The following is an 18,930-nucleotide window of genomic DNA, read 5'->3' on the forward strand; positions in this document are numbered from 1 at the left end:
GCTTGTTTTGTTTCTCAGTTTATCAGGGTGCCCACTGGCGGCCAAAATGCAGCAGCAGGAACACCAAGAAGTTAGGTTCATGTATGTGTTTAAGATAACGCAGTGAGTAGTTTGAATTCAACCGTTTACTCTCCGAGCGTCCAGTTAAGTGATGTCTCTTTTCATTGAAGGTGTCCCACTGCTGGGTGTGATGGAACAGGCCACGTGACTGGCAAGTACGCCTCACACAGAAGGTATGTACAGTAGAAAAACGAAGCTATTCGGGGCCTAGTGGATTAAAAGTCCCGAATGGCTAGGGGAATCACTACTACTCCCCCAGCTGAGGTGCCAGCATTTTCGTCTCCATAGCCCTTTCGTTTCTCTTAGCCGGCTGGGCCTTGGCACGAGGAAACAAAGGGCTCTGGGACAAAGAATTTCCAGTCCTAGATTCTAGGACTTCCGGTCTTCATGTATGTAGTCATGACGTTTCAAAAGAATGTATGAGAGAGTAGTTACGTTTTCGACTTCCGTTTAGGAATTCTTTGTTCCAAACAGCCAATCAAAAAAATTCGAATTATTCAAAAATCCTATGTCCCCAGAGCCCTCCGTTTTTTCGTGCCAAGCCGGCTAAGAGAAACGAAAGGGCTTTGGGGACGAGAATGAGGTGCCAGCCGCTTTATCGCTGGTTACCCCTAGCATTTTTACCTGGGCTTTGCCCGACCACTTGTCAGTACCTGTTTACATCTACATTACATCTGTGGAGAGAGGCACTGCAATGTTTAAGTGACTTTGCAAGAACACAACACGATGACTCCGACCGGTGCTTAAACTCTGGCCTCTTAATGTTACAAATGTAAGTCCAACTCACTAACCATTAGGCCTCACAGACAACATAGCTTTAAAAGAATCATTTAATATGAGAGTTCACGACACGTCAGACGTTTAAAGTTAGTTTTTCTTCAGTCAAAATTCCCAACAGCAATGGGTTAACAGAAAAGAATGATGAACTTCTGGGCCGAGTTGTTCGAAAGCCGATTTACACTTACCCAGGATTAAACGTTGACCATGGTTTCAATTTCTCTGTATAAATGTTTTTTGATGCTCATGTTTTTGAGGAGTTTGAGATAAGTAGACGTCAAAACTGGAGGACAAAAAATGTAATCAGAAATCCCAACTGAAAAGTTGAAAAACTGACATAAACTCCCCTAATCCTGGTTGATCGTGCTTTGAACCCGGCCCTGTTATAGTTTCCTTTTTGATGCAGTGGAAGTAAAATACTCCTGTTTTGACTCTTTCAGCCTGTCTGGTTGTCCTCTGGCGCCAAAGCTTGCTCTTCAAAATGCTGAAGCAGGTAGGAGTACGTAAACAAGCAATTACCGTGTTACTCTTATGTATAAGAGTGAGTGGCAATTGTCTATTTGAATTCTCCTGATTTGGAATTGAAAGTTGTATCATTATCATTGCGTATAGTGTAGAACTCGTTTCTCATTGTTCACTTTCGTTCTACTTTTCAGGTGGTAGTGGTTCGCAGTCTGAGAAAAATGGTCCGATGTAAGTACTTTAATGAATCAGAATTGCTTTTTTAAACGCAGATATGTGCTTTAAGGCAGGTTCACACTTCTGAGATAAGCGCAAGGATGTCATGTTCACACTTGCGACAAGCACAAGCACAAGATAACATACGTAAGCACAGTGTTCTAGAAGTTCTTATGAATATTGTATGATTTAGTCACGTCAACAGCCAAATCTTGCCTTTGTGTTTGTGTTTTGTTCTAAGCTCGCACCGGTTTACACTAGTGGAAAAGCACAAGCACAAGAAAAAAGGTTCTTTTGAACAAGTGCTTGTACTTATCTCACAATTGTGAACCAAGCTTTTCTGCAGACATTTTCCCGCAATTGGTTCTGACTGAGTAAGGGGAGTTGAAGCAATCTATGACACCAGATGTGAAGTCATTTTTTGTGATGTTTAAAACAACCTTCAAATCTAGGGAAAACCAAAAATAATAGACAACGTAGAAGGAACAACTCATTAGAAGTTACAATGTGTGCAGTTTTTATTGTTTCCTATTTTTTGAGCATATTCCTATTTTCTCCTATTTTTTTAAATAAAACTTTTTCTTGAACCCTAAAATTCCGATTTTCCCATTTTTCTGAACAACTATGCCGCTGGACACCCTGGAAGTAATAACAATTAAACCAAACGATGAAATTGAAAAGTTGAGTGACTATTGTATATTGTTTCCTTTCAGGTGTCCCACTCCAGGATGTGACGGGACAGGACATTCCAGCGGTCAGTTCAGCACTCATAGAAGGTAAGCACGATCTAAATGAAGAAGCGTTCATTCATTGACAGCTGGAATGCGCTGAGCATTCTTAAAGGGGGCTCTCCGCCTCCATAAAAAAAATCATGCGCAGGAATAGTAGAGAACAAAGAAATGAAAGGAAAAATAGCCTGTGTACAGCCACCCTAAAGAATAAATAACAAACAAGCCCTACTACTCTTGGGATCCTGTGGTGATCTAAAAAAGAAAATTCTTGCAGAAGCTGCTAACTCATCTGATTCTCACACAATGTTATTTGTTATCCACTACTTTGTCATTAACTGAATTGTTTTCCTTGTCCGCCGGCGAAGCACAAATAGGGGTTTCTGTTACAAACTGACCCCATTGTTCTGTTTTACAGTTTGTCTGGCTGTCCTTTGGTTTCTCCTTCTGAGAAGAAAGTTCTCATGAGACAGGAGGCTGAGTCAAAGTTGCTGGCTCAAGCAAATTCTATGGACTCTGAAGTCCAGTTGGTTAAGATTCGCTCTGGAAAAGGTAAGGTTTATGATGCTAAAAACGTCTCTATACAATGTTACGTGGGAGGGCTTGTGTTATAGGAAGGTAGAGAGTAACTGGAAACTTTATTCAAGTCCACTGCGTTTTGATTTTAGGTCACTGCGTTTCAAAGACGATTTTAGCGTGATTTCCAAACGTTTAAATATTCGCTTAGATGATATTTAATTTTAAGGCGGCTTCGAAAGCTATACCATATACAACACAGCATTAAAATTATCGTTAAGTCAAACCGTGAGCATGAAAAGTTAGTTATCAGCCAGTAAACGTTTTAGCAGTTTGGCCCTGAAGCGACCTTTATTATGGTTCCGTGGATTTGTCAGATGATACATGAACAAATGAATTCATTAAAAAAAATCATTGACCACTTTTTAGGCGGTGACGCCTATATGCTATGGCCCGGTGGACGGCCGTGTGAGGAGTGAAAGATTACTCCAACCGAGTAGCACTGGGAACTAGGCACTTTGTTGTTTACTCAGTTTCGGTACGCCATCTTTGATTGTCAATGAGTATGAATCAACTTTAAGAGCATCCATCGGCAAAACGCGTTTGATTTCTAACGTACAGTTAAACGGAGTTTTGGGGTCAGGGGAGAATGATGTACTGGATAATTGTGAGCTCGCTTAAAGAACTTTTTTACCGTTGTACGTGTATTCGAAGTCGGCATACGTGATGGCAGACTAAGTTGACTGATGTTGAATTTGACGAGTGAAGGCCGGTTAGTGTCATAACTTTTGAAACCTTTCCAAAAGGGAGACCGATGGCAGCAGTATCTTGATTAGATTGCAAAGGTGAGCTATCTGAAATCATTGTTTGCTTTGATCATGACGTGCATTGTCGATAATATTTAACTTTTCCCTTCGCGACTCGCCATCTTCCTTTTACTGCTTTTGATCATGATATTTATTCGGGTATTTATCTCAATCCATTAAAAATAACACAGTGACGGTATCCGTATTCCTATTTGTACGACAAGCCAGAGTTTAGAGAGAACTTCTACCCTATTGCTGATTTAGCTGATCTAAAATGTTTTGTTTGATAAGTTGCATAAATGCATGTATAAAGTGATTCTAGTTAGCGGTGTTGACTTCATTAAATTTCAGACCATTTTAATACGGAAATGTCACACAATCTTCAGTATCGTATCGGTGTGGAAATCAATCCTGGGCCTTTCTGTTGCTACACTCTTTTTTATTTTATAAGAATCCAGTTTATAAGAATATCGAGGCTGAAATTTGCGTTTTTTAAAGAATATTTTAAGAATAAACCCCAGGCTGAGATTTTGAAAAGAATATAGTTTTTATTTGAAACAAAATCAGGTATTTTCATTTCCGTCACTTTATCTCTGTGAGGAATGCTATGTTTAAAGCCAAAACGGCCAGGCTGCAACGAAAACCAATGGTACATGTGCACAATGCACACGATACAGAACTGGACTCCAAACACTTGTAATTGATTACCTTATACTTGCTAAAACGGAAATTTCAAATGGTATTTTCTAAGAATGTTCATAAGAATATTTTCAGCCTAAAATCGGCAGAAAAATAAGAATATTCAGCCTGGGTCGGAAAAACTGTATTCTTATAAAAAAAAAAAAGAGTGTAAATGACGAAGTTCATAATGATTTAATGTATTTATCTTATCATACTGTAGGTTTTATAATGTATTGGACGTTCGTTTTGTAGTCAAGGCAAATAAAATTAAAATGAATAAGAAAAATGCAATTTCTGTGATCATTGTAAAGCGTCATCGCCTGTGCATGCATGTATGCGTGCCGGTTATTTGTGGAGGTTAGACTTGCTGCAAGTCGACCTCACGAGTTGAGCAAGCGAAGCGAACTTCTTAGACGAAGGACTTCACGGAAAGTCTACGTAGAGGTCAATAGACTGACGCTCGAAACATTACCGGATAAAACCTGTAATACTGGCTTACCTTTCCTCTACTTAATTACCCACCTTATTTTTATCAAGTTCCTTTCGGTACAACACAAGAGCTGGAAGAAATGTAACGTCAGTCGGAATCTTGGGTCCGAGAATTGTCTGCGCCCGCAGTTCTCGTCAGAGACGTTGTTAAGCAATATGACGTATTCTTGTGGCGTCATGCTGACGTGGCAACGTTCGGAATGCTCGTGAGTGCTCGTGCCATTTGTGAAACTACACAAGTGCAGCCGGAATGATTTTTCAAAAGAACAAAACGCACTCGTGTTAGTTTTCTTTGAACAGCAGAGGAAGTGTTGCAAGTGTGGAAATGAGTTTAACTTACCACACTTAGTTACGTTTGACCGGCATCTACGTAGTTAGACACAGTCAGGCAGTTAAAGTCATAATCCTATAGGTGGCTTTTGCGGAAAGAACCTTCCAGGCATTCAGTGTGTACAGATGAGCTCCGTAGGAAGCAGTTTACCATGCAGGCAAGGAAGACAGTTAGTTCCGTTGCTTTTCTGTCGAATTTCGTCAAAACCTGGCAATTTTGCGTGACGCTGGTCACACAGTAATTGTGCGTGATGCAGGTCTTTTGTGTGACGCTGTTTCTTTGACCACAACAGCTCAACAAGAAATCGAAAAAGTCCGCGCCCTGGACAAAGAGATCAGCGTCCTTCAATCGTCCAACGAGGAGTGTGAGAAGCTCAACAAAGAACTTGACTCCGAGATCAGCCGCTTGGAGCAAAGGCTGACCGTTTGCAAGGAGGAGACGGCAAGTGACAGACACCGGACGGGCGTGGTGGAGACGAAGCTTGCTGTGGTGCAGACTCGTTTTATTGCCTCCCTGTCCCATGTACAGATGCCCGACATCGGCGTGAAACTCACGTTTGACTCCATGGATAAGTATATTGATAAGCTACAAGAAATTATTGAAGAAAATTCTGCAGATTATATGGGGCTTATTGCCGAGATTAAAGAAGCTTTATCAGATTTTAAGTTTTAAATATATGTAGAGAAAGATTTATTAATGTTATCGCATATGAAGGTTATCTTATCAATGGGAATATTAATTGAAATTATTAATTATTAATGTCAGGAAAATTAAGAATTTTATTATTATACAAGGTATTTTAATGTATGTTTAACAGATTTCTTTTAAAATTATCAATCATAGTTACAGAACTATCGAATAGGAATTTTAGTATGAACTAGTGTACTGGAAAAATACGTATTTGTCAAAAGACACTGATTTTGATTGATGTTTTTATCTTCTAAAATTAATTAAGATATTTCGTTGCCTTAATTTCATTTTTTGGCACCTTTCATTTTCTCGTCTTCTTTCTCCCGTGACACTTCATTTGCAGTTTTAACCTGAATTCATATTTAAGCCATATTTATACGCACACTATGTGATTGCTTCTTTGTCACGTTATTTACATTTTGGTGAAAATTATCTCTCAACTCAATTTTCTTATGTTGTACTTCTTCCGGGCCGCTCGTGAATACTCGTGATTGCTCGTGCCATCCGAAACTCTTCGGGAATTTTAACGAAGATTTGCCGGGAGCGCCACTCTAACCACTGACAGTGCAGGGTCTACTTTCAGCAAACAGGTTTCTCTTTCCCGCGCTCAGTTCTTGCTCAGCCACGGAGACGGAAAATTCCATACTGATGACGTAACTCTACAAAAATCCGTACAGTGTTTTTGATTGGTTGTTACTTGCGCGCGAAAATTCAAACTCGAGCAACAACCAATCAATCAATAGAGCTACGTCATCAGTATGGAATTTTCGGGTGAAATCTTAGATGTCCCCCTCCCTGGCGGGGAAAGACTTAAACGCGAGGAGAGACTTGTGTCCACTCACTCAGGTTACACAGGCTCTTTTGGAAAACTAATTTGGGCAGCAGTGTTCTTCATTGCGGTTTGGTCATGTTCCTATCTGTCTTCTTCTCAACACTTGGGCTGCATGTGAATGGTTAGATGTCAGAATTCTATTCTAGTTGCAATTTGTAGCCCTGTTTTCTTTTCCAAGCTTCGTTTCTTAAACGTATTCGAAGGAATTTTAATCACAATATTATGGTCACCCTTAGTAAATTCTGTATTGTTTCGCCCTTATCTTTACCTTGTAGAAAAAGAAACTGTATAAATGTCTTTTACTTATGAATTAATTGTACATATGTTATATGGAAATTTATAGAGACTTAAGTCGAATTTATTAGAAAGCGCTAAACCAATGACAGAAGTCACTGAGGGCATTGTTGTTTAGGGAGTAGAATCTTTACACACAGATTTTTAAAAATTTTATGGGTTTAAATCGAATTTTATCTTGGTAGCCAGTAGCAAATTTTGATTTTAAACATTTTTTTTGTAGAAGTGCGTTTATAACGATGCAGTTTACCATATTTTATTTGGAATTTGGTAGTTTCATATTATTATTTCTGCTTTAGTCCTCTGTGAAAACATTGTATGTGGGAAACAAATTTAATTTAATGCTTAAATGACAGTTTAGTTTGAGGCTCAAAAACTGCTATAAATAGAACGCTTGCAAGACCTATATTTCCACTGTATATATGTTCAAAACGTCGATTTAAATTTGAGATATTAAGATTCGATCAAACGAAGATTCCTCTAATATATTATTTATTGATGAGCATGTTGATTATTCCTGTCACGCGTGACCTAGCGTGACCTGTGAAAGCTCTGGCGAGAGACAAGGCAGTTTGGGGGACACTCTTTAATAATCGTTATAAAATATAATTTATTAAGTAAATAACAATTAACAAGAGAAATATGGAAATTAGTACTAAATTTTCTAATGTGCGGTTTGGAGTTGTTTTCTGTTATAGTAATCAGTTACTCAGTTATTTTGTGACATAAGTAACATTACGTGACGCCGTGCGTTATGTCAAGAAGTCACGCAATGGGAACCTATTGGAACCCTGGTGTACCTGCAACTGTGAAACTCCAAACTACATATTATCTATTAAAAATATTAATATATTAAATACAATAAGAAAATCATCCGTGACATTTTCACAATGCAATTTAAATTCCTGTATTTATAGCATTCCTTATCATATTTAACCAGTTCGAGTTAAACCGAGGTTTTCGTAAACTTGTTACTGTTTTCTGTATGGCTGGATGACACTCAATTTCTGATACGCTTTGGCTGTTTTCTGTTGAAAGAGAATTTGTTTTTGAAAAGGCGAAGTTGGTTTTGGTTAAAAACTTTCCTTTGGTTTCTGATCTTGGAATGTATGGACAATTCATAATTTCTCATTTGTTTTCTAGACTTTTTATTCTATTTTATCAGATCAAATGTCTTATTTATGTTATTTAAGTTTATTTATTCCTCTTAGAAGGAGAATTAGGGTAAAGAACAGCATGAAATGATCACTTCCAGTTCGTTTGCTGCTGATCAGTTTCTGTGAAATACGGGTAAGACAGGATTCTTTTTCCTTCAGTATCTCATACTTGAGTTATACAAATGAGTGTCATCCAAACCAAGTATTTCCTAGTTAATTGTATTCTAATCGGATCATTGTCAGGAACAAGTTGCTTTCTCGGTTGAATATAAGAGACCTTTAAATTCCAGAACAAAAAGACATATCGCGCGTGTCTTCTCGGCTTAAGCGTCTGATTTACATGCGCGCCTCTTTTACTATGGTAAATCTTTTCCTTGTAGGCGCATTCGCTCTAGGATTTAGAAAGTCCATGCTGACGCAAAGTGCGCGGTTTTCCACTTGGAAGTTGCTACGTCACTGTCGATACGCCGACGTGACAACTTCTGGAGTGTTCGTGTCATTTCTGATTGGACAATAGGGATCGGAAAATCTTCGGATACTCTACGAACGAACGAGGTTGATAATCGACGAAGATTTTTCCAAGCGCAACTGTGTTGGAGAACCTTTGTCGGGATTTAAAGTCTACTTGAATCCTAGTGCAATGCGTTTTTTTAAGCTGTTTTCCCTTCGTCATTTGTAACCATCGTTCATTGTTCTTCGCAAAGTGTCGGATATAAAGCTGTGGCTCGACCAGGAATGATCAACAATTGCATTACTTGGTCTATAAATTTTAAAATAATATTAGTAATATATAAATGAATATTGAATGTTTTAGTTCAGAAACCCTTCAAGCCTCGAAATCAATGTCTAAATCTCCTTACTGTTTTCATACATTTTCAATTATTCTCCTCAAGGAGAATTTAGTTTTTCGTCAAAACATCTCTGAGATGATCAGCTTCTTCATTCTTATAACCTACCTGCTTGAATTTGTTGTAAAATATTAGATCAAAAGCTGATCAGGTCTTTTATTCTTCTTAATGTTTTTTATAATTTTCTATCATTCTCTTTTGGAGAATTTGGATTCTAGTCAAGACGTTTTTCCTGCGATGATCAATATCTTTATTCTCATGGCCTGTTTGCTTGTATTGGTTTAAAACGGTAAGGAGAAGATAGACATTGATTGCTTCTGGAGATAACGGGTTTAAAGAGACCTCAGAAAATCAATGAAGTACTAAAAATATGTATTTTATAGTCAAAAGAGAAATAAAGAAAAAGTGAATCGGTGTGAGTTGCCGTTTTGAATTTGTCACAGTGTAACGAGAACTTGGGAAGAGAAAATTGCGCGGGGGTAGGGAGGGGAGCTTTTTCCACGTCATAATGAAAGTCTTGCAAAAGCACTGTATTGGAGTCAATTCAATAAAACATTTACAAGTGTAGCTTTTGTTTCCAACCTCTAAAACAATAGCTACACTTGTAAATGTTTTGTTGCATTGACCCCTGGTGGACATCGAGAAACCTAAATCACAAGTCCCGCCAGCTACGCAGGCTAACGGACAGAAAGAAATTCTCTTTTTCAGACTCCTCTGAGAAGGATAAACAGTAATTTAACTTGTTCTGTTATAAAATTGTAATGCTAATATTGCTAAAGAACATTCTGTTTCGCTTGATCCCCCAAATGCGACAAATACGGGCAATTTGTTGTCAACTCGAGGAACCGGGCAACCTCGTCTCCCGCTCTGAAGGGAAAAGCGCTCTGGACGCGAGGTTGGGATCCGGGTTTTTTTTTTTTTTTTTTCACTAGAGATATGTTGTGGAAACAACTCCATTTTCATTTTACTGTTCAACCTAGCCGTAGAGTCCCCGTTTCTTTTTGAACAAGGGCACTGGGCGGGATTTTCCACTGCCGGTTTTGATTCGACAGGTGCACAGTTAAGAAGAGAGAGGAAGACGTCCTCTTTCCCAGGTTCCTCTTGTTGGTTTGATGTTGATTAAATTGAGGCACTGGAAACGAGAATAAGCAGTTGGAAGAACCCGGATGCGAGCTTGAGCGAAATGAGGAAAGGAAGCGTTTTACTTTTGTTCCGTAAAGTGGCAAATTCATCAGCGGATGACGTCGGTGACAGCTGCCGGAAAGCTAAATCAGGATGATTTTTTTTTTGCCAAAAAACATCCGGCGCTCGGAAAAAAATTCAATCATCGGAATAAGCGCGTTTAAAAATAATTTTTACGAGAATTTTTGCGGTCGCTATTTACGGCCCCGAAATTTCGTTGAACAATTTACGTCGATTCCCGTCGGTAGGGACAGCTGTTGTGATAAATGTAAAAGTGCAATCTCTTATATTTGTTGTGTCAATTAGAGATTTTCGTCAAATCAGTTTCCGCAAGTGAAAACGTATTAATCTCGAATTGTCCTAACACCTCCACATTCGTACGAAAATGCAAATTTGGCAGTGTTTTTTTGTTTCGCTGCGCGAGCATTGTATTTGAGACTACTGGTAGCGTGTATGGTTTCGTTCTGATCGAGCGGTGGTTGAGCTGGTCAAGGAGTCTCAATGCCGTTGGATTTTCCGCTGTATTACGGTAAGAAACCCTTTTTTTAACGCGATAAACTCGACGCAATACAGACTGTGGTGGGTACGAAATTTACGGTTTTATACTCTGAATTGCCGAACAGAGCTTTTTACGCGCATAATCTTGTAAGTCATAAATCAAGCCCCAATGAAGCCATAACAGTGTTAGATTGTCTACAAAAAATTTCACGTTCGTTTTAGTGCACATGTTTAGGCTTTGGTAGCGACTGTATGTAACCGATCTACCGGCCTGTTAAAATCGTTTCTTGATATCGTTGTTCTTTCTATTGAGTTTGTTGACAATTGTCAGGAAACGAAATTGTACTTAGTGTATACGTCTGAAAATATTACTTTTTATTTATTTTTTCTTTCTCTCTTTATAATTGCCCACTCGCAAATTTCTTTTTCGTCGCTTTTCAGGCAAAACGCTTTGGCGAAGGCTAACATAATGCCGAAATGTTGCTTTCCCAGCTTTGAAAAAGAAGGGTATTTTTTTATTAATTTTTCAAAGGCAAAACGTTCTCTCTCTTCTTTCGTGCCTTTGGCGAATGTATTTTTCAATTTGATTCTCTTTTCTTATCAGATTCACAGTCGAAATCCAAGTGATTATCTCCAATACCATAAAAGTATTACACATTTAAGAGATAAGATTCTAGAGACGTCAAGCCGAGACAAAAGCAAATGCTTAAAAAATGCCCAATTTCGCAACTCGCTGTGAATTTTCTGTTTTGCTTTATTCTTGTATATATTTAACTTTCTGTAGAAAAAGACTTCCGAGCCAATAAAAGATAAGATAATCTTTCGGGTTTCTTTTTCTGTGACGCAAATGCGAGTCTAAGTCAAAATTAAAGAAAATGGAAAAATATAAACCATCAATATCATTTATTATAATTGGGATGCGAAATGAGAAAAATCAAGGAACGGAAAAAATTTAATGTGCTTTGCTTTAGCGACGGTTGAGAAGTGTGTTATGGCGTAAGTAACTCCAGTAGCACTAAAAACTAAAAATCTGATTTCAAGAGTTAGAAAAGATAGAAAAGAAACGATACATCTTTGATTAGAACACTGGTGAAATGGTTGAAAGAGACCCGATCAGTAATATTCAATCCTAGTGAAAACGTTTTATTTTGTCAGGAAAGGTGTTGCTGGCAAAATAAATCTAACTCAGATCAAAATTTCGCGGTCGACAATTTCTTTTTATTTGCCTTCATGACACCGGTTTAATGGCCGTGAGGGCAAGATATAAATACGGGGAAATGTCGAGTTACAAGGAAACAAAAGTGCTTATTTATAATAACCACTATTGCATGCCGCCTGGAATATATCTGTTTGTAATAGTTATGTCAATTGTCCAGTTGCCAATTTGTCGTTTTAACTTTTCAATCCTATGTTCGAACTCTTAAATCCCCTTAGTTATTGGCATACAGCTCTTTTAATGTAAGTTATGAGAATTCCGTGTGATCAAGACACTATACCCTACTTAATAATTTTATTTTCTCATCACCTGCATGTCGGCTTGACAATGTATAAGGAGAAATCAGATGTTGATCACTTTTGAAAATTTAATGCTTTACATCGGGACTTTTTAATATGCAGATGCGGACGGCGGAAAATAAAAATAAAATATTAAAAATGACCACTATTAGTCGAAACGTCTTCGGGTCACTACCGGAAACTCGTCGGAAAATGTTCGGAAAGTTTCGAAAATTGCATAAATGTTTCATATTTCAATCTTCACGAACTCTCTTATTTATCTCTTTATCTATCTTATTCTTGGGCTTATATACGAGTTTATCACTAAAGACAATGTTCGGATAATTTTCAGAAATCTTCGGAAGTTGCAGAAATACTATTCGCGCACTCGTGTATAATATCTATCTTTTTATTGGCGATTTAATACGAGGTTGCCTACATACTGAGTCTGGATTTCGAGTTCAATTTTCGAGTTGATGTGATCGTTGGCTTGTAAAAGATATGTAAAATGCCTAGAAGCTGTATTTTAATTTTTAAACAGCAGACAAACGCAAAGGGAGGATTTCGCTATGTTCAAACAACTTGTTTTTCGTGCAATATGAAGTTGTTTACCCCGAGGAAATAAGTTACAGTTGTTTCGAGGTCTCTTCGAAGATATCAAGTGAGGAATCACCTGTTCTCTTTTACTCTCCTAAGTTGATCATTCATTCCACACCATGTCATTATTTCAGCTTGATTTAGTTACCAAATCAGAATAAAGTTCACGCTCAATTGGGTTAAGATAAGCAACCTCACGGCTTGCGGGTGACATGCATTGCTTTTTCGTATATCAAATGTTTTTTGTTGCATCTTTTCACAATTAAAGTTCTTTTTTCTACGCGTTTCATACAGTCAAGATCATCTTTTGGATATCTATCATTTCTTTCTCTATATTGTTAGCTTCCCGTTGAATAATATATTTCAAGAGTTCCAATTGTGATGAGTCGTTCAATTCTATTGTCGCGGGACTACAACTAGATTGAAAATTACAAACTAGTCTGGAATTGTCATCATGCACTCATTTTTGAGTGCATGATGACAATTCCATTAATTCTTAGCGCATCCAGAAACTTATCACCAGGGATGAACGTTTTATACTACGTTTGCGTTGTCTGGCCAAGAAAGACTATTTTTATGAACATTTTCCCAATAATTTCGGCAGTTCTTTATACCAAAGTAGCGTACGTTTTGCACAAACATGCTCTACAGGGTAAGATCAAAAGATGGTTGCTTTTATACAGAAAAAAAAAATTCGAAGATGACTTTTAAAAAATAGCCTAACGCTAAGTCGCAAGTACAGCATAGGGATACTTAAGGTGATTCCACTGAAATAGAAGGAGTATTAAAAATTTTCTGAAACTTGGTTCAGGTTACAATTATGTTATGAGCATTAAAAAAATGAAATAAAAAATGGGGGTCACCGCGCTAGTTTTTGTGTAAAATGGATGGGCATTTTAGTAAATATACGACCCGCGAGATATATATTAGGAACCCCGGTAATCCAAATGGGGATCGCTATTGTTTTCAGAAAAAAATCATTTTGCATTAAAGAACTAGTCTAGTTCAACAAAAAGGACTTTTATCTTATATTAAAAACTATCCTTATTGTACAGGAATTAAGATAATGAAAGAAATTTAAGATTTTGCCCCGTGTGGACGTAAACGGCACTACCTAAAAACGGGTTTTTTACGGCATTAAAATTAAAATATCTCAATCTAGAATTTTAAACTTTTTTTTAAATCGCGATATATTGTAGACAACAGTTTGACATTTAAATTAATGCATTAAAAAATGGGGGTCACCGTGCTCGTTCAAGAGAAAACGACCATTTATTTCCCTACCGAGCTTAGCCTGAAGGGAATCTCGTAGTGTTCTGTGTGCGCGCGCATTCGTGCGCGCGCTAAATGACGCGAAAACCTGTGCGCAGAAAAGATGCGCAATGCAATACCGTGGAATCACCTTAAGGTCATTTCCCTGTTTTGCATTGGGCATCCTTACTGCGCAGAATTTTACACGTAATTAGCGCGCGCGCGCGAGCACATCAACAAAATGGCAGATCAATTCATGTGTTTGAAAAATAAATTATCGCTAAAAAAAAGTGTACTTTGCCAGTACTCGCAGAGGAATTATAAAGGAATTATATGGAATATACATGGTCGTCCTGCTCCTAAACGAATCTGGTGACCCCCCTTTTTTATTTCAAAATTTAAGTTCCCTTGAAGTAATAAACCAGTAGGCGAAGTTTGGTTAAAAATCTATGTTCAGTTTTATTTCGGGGCAATGACCTTAACAATTATGTAGATTATTTCATGAGAGCGCGTTGGATGTGAGATGGTAAGCGCCGAGTTGGCTATAACTATCTCATATCTAACAAGCGCGAGTGGAATAATTGTTTTATTGAAAACACTCAAAGAATTGCAATATTTGAGCACTCCGGATGTTCTCGCTGACGCGCACACCTACTATAGTTGTGGTCAATGGTATATGAGCTCGTATACCATTGCCTGTAAATCAATCAAAACTCTGGAATTGCAATATACCATTGCTAGTTTTTAATAATCTTCGTGATGATTTCCGGGTTGATCATATTAGTTATAGTAAGTTACAACCGATTCGCGTTCTAACTAGTTGTTGTAAATCGCTCACGCAGCTGGCGTAGCGGATGAAGACATGCTTGATGAATTCCTTGTGGGCAGACGAGAGCTAGATCACGGACAAAGCTCATCCATGGATGTCCGAAGGTACGTGAACAAAGAAAGGTATCCTAAAAATATCAAACGTTACTTTCCTTAGTTAAATAAGAGATGGATGGATGAATGGATGGATAGATTGATGATTGATTGATTGGTTGGTTGATTGATTGATTGATTGATTGATTATTGTATTGATTGATTGATTGATTGGTTGATTGGTTGGTTGGTTGATTGATTGATTGATTGTTGTATTGATTGATTGGTTGATTGGTTGGTTGGTTGGTTGATGAATGATTGTTGTATTGATTGATTGATTGATTGATTGGTCAGTTGATTGGTTGGTTGATTGATTGATTGATTGTTGTATTGATTGATTGATTGATTGATTGGTCAGTTGATTGGTTGGTTGGTCAGGAGTGTAGCAGCTCACGTAAGCTTGTAATTCTACTGGTCCTCTAGAGTCGCAGTTACTATTATTTTTAGAAAACCAATTAAAATGGCAGGCTGGCACTACGGCAAGGGGAATTTTTCAATACTAGGCCAATATTTCGACTAGTCTTCTTCAGGGTCAGTGCTATATTAATGGAAGATATAACGATTTTATTACAGTGACGTCTGATACGAGCATTTCTACAAAAAAAAGATCCGGCAACAAGAAGTACTGGGTCTTACTCTGCGATGTGTAGTTCCATGCATTCAAAAATTCATATTATTTTTGGGGCTAGGGGTATTGTTCCTGCTGTTTTTTCTGTTGTTCTCTCGAAGGATAGCGAGAACACGGACAAAGAAGCTTTATAACAATGAAGCTTTATAGCTTTATAGCTGTTGAAGGTCACTGCTGGCTTGTCTTTTTCTAGTTTTGTAGTCGCCTCTTTTTTGTGAAGCTGACTTTTTATTGCATACGTTCAATGATTTGCCCATCCCTAACATCAAGTCAGCAAGTCGTCGTGCGTTTTTCTGTCATCTTTGAAAAATATATTATTTATACATCTGCCCTGTTCAGCATTCGATGTGCATATTGAAGAGTTGTATCCAGCAACAGAGTTCTGCACGAAATTGACAATGACTATTTATTTCTAATAGACATGTTCCTTTTTGAAGGCTTCTTGTTTCCATGGTTCCAGACGGTGAGAGCAGCGATTTTTGGGGCTAGGGGCATTGTTCCTGCTGTTTTTTCTGTTGTTCTCTCGAAGGGGAGCGAGCCAATCATGTTAGACCTTGCAAGAGCAGCTACCACCTGATGATTACGATGGCACATAATGAACATACGGTAGAACTGCATTCATCGTCATGCTTTCATTGTCCATTAATGCTATGACTCTTGTTTATTCTAGATTTCTCAATGTCAAGTACCATCAGGCTTCAGTGGGAAAATTGAAGAAAATCGGGGCAGTGTCCACGATCGCTATCGTACTCATAATAGTCCTGATATTCACCTTTGGCTCCCCTCCCACGAATAAAATAACAATAAAGACCGTTCCCGCGTCAACAGCAGCCAAAGAGTCTGGTGCCGAGGAACACCGACACTCCTTCGTGCTGGCCACGAATCCCGACATGCCTGTCGACCTCGCACTCAAGTGCAACACATGCGCATTGGTGAGCTCCTCTGGAATGCTGCTGGGCAGCAACGCGGGCTCGCAGATTGATTCTGCCGATTGCGTTTTCAGGTTAAACTCCGCGCCCACTCTTGGTTATGAAAAAGATGTTGGAAGCAAAACCACAGTTCGCATTGTCTCAGTAACAGGTTTCAAGTCTTTAATCAGAGATGCCTGGCAGCAAACTCTGGCTTCTTTTGAAGACCTGGATTACATGATACTGCTAGGGCCGGATGATGTGCTGTGCGAGAACTGCACGCTTTCTAATCTGTACAAGAAATTCGCGGAATACCTTCAGAACACCGAGCTTCTTCGTGTAACGCAAGAAACCTATCAGAAGGTGAAACAAGAGTCAAAGAATCTCGGTGTCAAATATGGAAGGTAGCTTTCCTGCTTTGCTTCTTAAATTTTTTTTGACATGTTTTCGTCTTTTAAACATTTATCTTCCTCTACATTGGACACAAATTTAATCTTTTGTCGTGGTTCGTTCTAATTCATTCGAAGCGCATCCTCAGTCCAGACTATAAAATAATCAGCCAACCTTATTTCGTTCCCAGGGCATTTTCGACCTATAACTGTTTAAAATGGCGACAACTATTTTTGAAGAAAGACTATCCTTCATCTTTGATTTAAAAGCTGAAAAGACCCTGGGTACGAGTTTGTGCGTCAGTCATCCTCTAACTCCTTCTCCTTCTAATCCACTTCGTTGTCCGCCCTCTTAACCCACAAAAACTACTTTCTAAGCATGATTTGTGATACAGAATTCTTTACATCTCTAAAAAGAAAATATACACAGAGGTCTTGAATGACTTTAAATTGTCTTGTTTGCTTTGTTCCCTTTACAGGCAGGACCTTCCGATCTCTACACGATTTTACACATTCAGTCTCGTTCAACAAGTTTGTCCTCAAATCAGAGTATATGGTATGGAACTGGATAATCCTTGTGAAAGGTATGTAAAATAAGTTGGTCGTGTCATTCCTTACTTATATGGCATTTTTAAGTACAAGCGAGTATTGATGATGGATAATGAATGTTCAACTCTTGGAGTACTACTTCGAAGCAAATAATGACAAACGATAAGATAACTACCAACAAAGAGGCGGAGCAAAGTAGACTATGCCCCTCCCAACCCTCACCAAAAAACAGTAACAGCTTAAGACCTGTCCTGTGTATAACACTTATGACGATTTTGTAGGCTTAATTTGTTGCAAGTTTTTATGTCTACTAATAAGGCCTAGACACAAATATCCCAAAAAATGCCCTTAAAATCTATCTGGAAATTCACAGTTTTTTCCCTACTGAAAAATCCCTCAAAAAATCCCTAAATATCCCCAAAATTTTCTAAAAATCCCTAAAACGCGAAAATCGCAAAATTAACGTGTCGCGAAAATTTCACGTAATAAGGTAGTAAAGAATGTGACAAAATTATCATTTCATAGGAATTTTAAATAAAGCGGCAAAGAAAATAGAACAATTTTTCTTCCAAATCATCTAAAAATCCCCCCCAAAATCCCATTTTTCCTAAAAATCCCCGATGCTCTAAAATCCCCTGATGCTTAAAATCCATAAAAAAATCCGGCTTTTTGTGTCTAGGCCTACTACTAATCTGCAGTGTTAAAGCTCTGGTTAAATCTGATTGCTTTCTCGACCTCCCCATTTGATCAATATTAGCCTTTGCTGAATAACATTTTCATACATGTAATCAATTTACGCTCTTGATCATGTTGATTCCTGTTCGAAAATGTTTGATGTGGACTTTGTCCGTTTTAGATTGGGAAATGCTCCTCTGTTCTACTGGATCCCAGACTCCTGGCGGCACGAATGTTTGAGTCAAGAAAGAAGAGTCAAACAGCAAGTCTTGCAAGGTCTTAAAAGACTTCGACAAGAAAGAGAAATCTTTAAATCTTTGGCCAAGAAGTATCACATCGAGTTCTTTTATCCTTCTCAAAAAATTACATGAACACTTTAAGCACCAAGAAACGACATTTTTATTTATTCGTTTCGGTAGACGGTCAGCACCTCATTCCCAGTTTTCTTCACAATCGATCATTTCGTTGTCACGCAAACGCTTTTCCGTCACCTAAGATTCGTCACGCAATACCAAGAAGGCTGCGTTAGATGGCTTGTGCAGGACACAAACGTTTGTCGCAGCCAAAAGGAGTCGAGTTTCACGTTGGTTAGTTATTTCTCCGTCTAAAGACAAAACGTGCGAGTCACAGCGCGACCTCTAATGTGCTAATGTCACGCACCAACGAAAGTTTCATTGAAATACTGTTTATGTTGCTATAAGTTATTTCCTTAATTTGAAGCAACCTTCAAGGCAAAAGTCTTACAAATAAAGCTTTTAAGCCTTTCTTGTCTATTTTTGTTGCATATTGTGCGGTAACTCTCCTCTCCTCTCCTCTCCTCTCCTCTCCTCTCCTCTCCCTCTCCTCTCCTCCCTCTCCCTCTCCTCCCTCCCTCTCCTCTCCTCTCCTCTCCTCTCCTCTCCTCTCCTCTCCTCTCCTCTCCTCTCCTCCCCTCTCCTTTTCACGCCACGC

General features: G+C 38.4%; 1 protein-coding gene across 4 annotated transcripts in view; it reads left to right on the plus strand.

The window, feature by feature from the left end:
* LOC144646296 (uncharacterized) overlaps positions 1 to 18,760 on the plus strand; it is a 33,512-nt gene extending 14,752 nt beyond the window's left edge. For 3 of the 4 annotated variants that reach the window (XM_078505832.1, XM_078505834.1, XM_078505833.1), the window contains exons 18-27: positions 19 to 81; positions 171 to 233; positions 1,278 to 1,330; positions 1,494 to 1,530; positions 2,229 to 2,291; positions 2,662 to 2,795; positions 14,752 to 14,842; positions 16,129 to 16,770; positions 17,235 to 17,339; positions 18,161 to 18,760. In XM_078505832.1, coding sequence (XP_078361958.1) covers positions 19 to 81; positions 171 to 233; positions 1,278 to 1,330; positions 1,494 to 1,530; positions 2,229 to 2,291; positions 2,662 to 2,795; positions 14,752 to 14,842; positions 16,129 to 16,770; positions 17,235 to 17,339; positions 18,161 to 18,350 — 1,441 coding nt within the window. In that variant the 3' untranslated portion in view covers positions 18,351 to 18,760. Of the gene's footprint in view, positions 1 to 18; positions 82 to 170; positions 234 to 1,277; positions 1,331 to 1,493; positions 1,531 to 2,228; positions 2,292 to 2,661; positions 2,796 to 5,358; positions 9,302 to 14,751; positions 14,843 to 16,128; positions 16,771 to 17,234; positions 17,340 to 18,160 lie in introns of those variants that run through there. The other variant, XM_078505835.1, reaches the window with a different exon arrangement.
* Positions 18,761 to 18,930: the final 170 nt, after the last annotated feature.

The sequence above is a fragment of the Oculina patagonica genome, chromosome 3 (genome assembly GCF_052425735.1).
Source record: "Oculina patagonica isolate OP01 chromosome 3, crgOcupat, whole genome shotgun sequence".
Classification (NCBI taxonomy): domain Eukaryota; kingdom Metazoa; phylum Cnidaria; class Anthozoa; order Scleractinia; family Oculinidae; genus Oculina; species Oculina patagonica.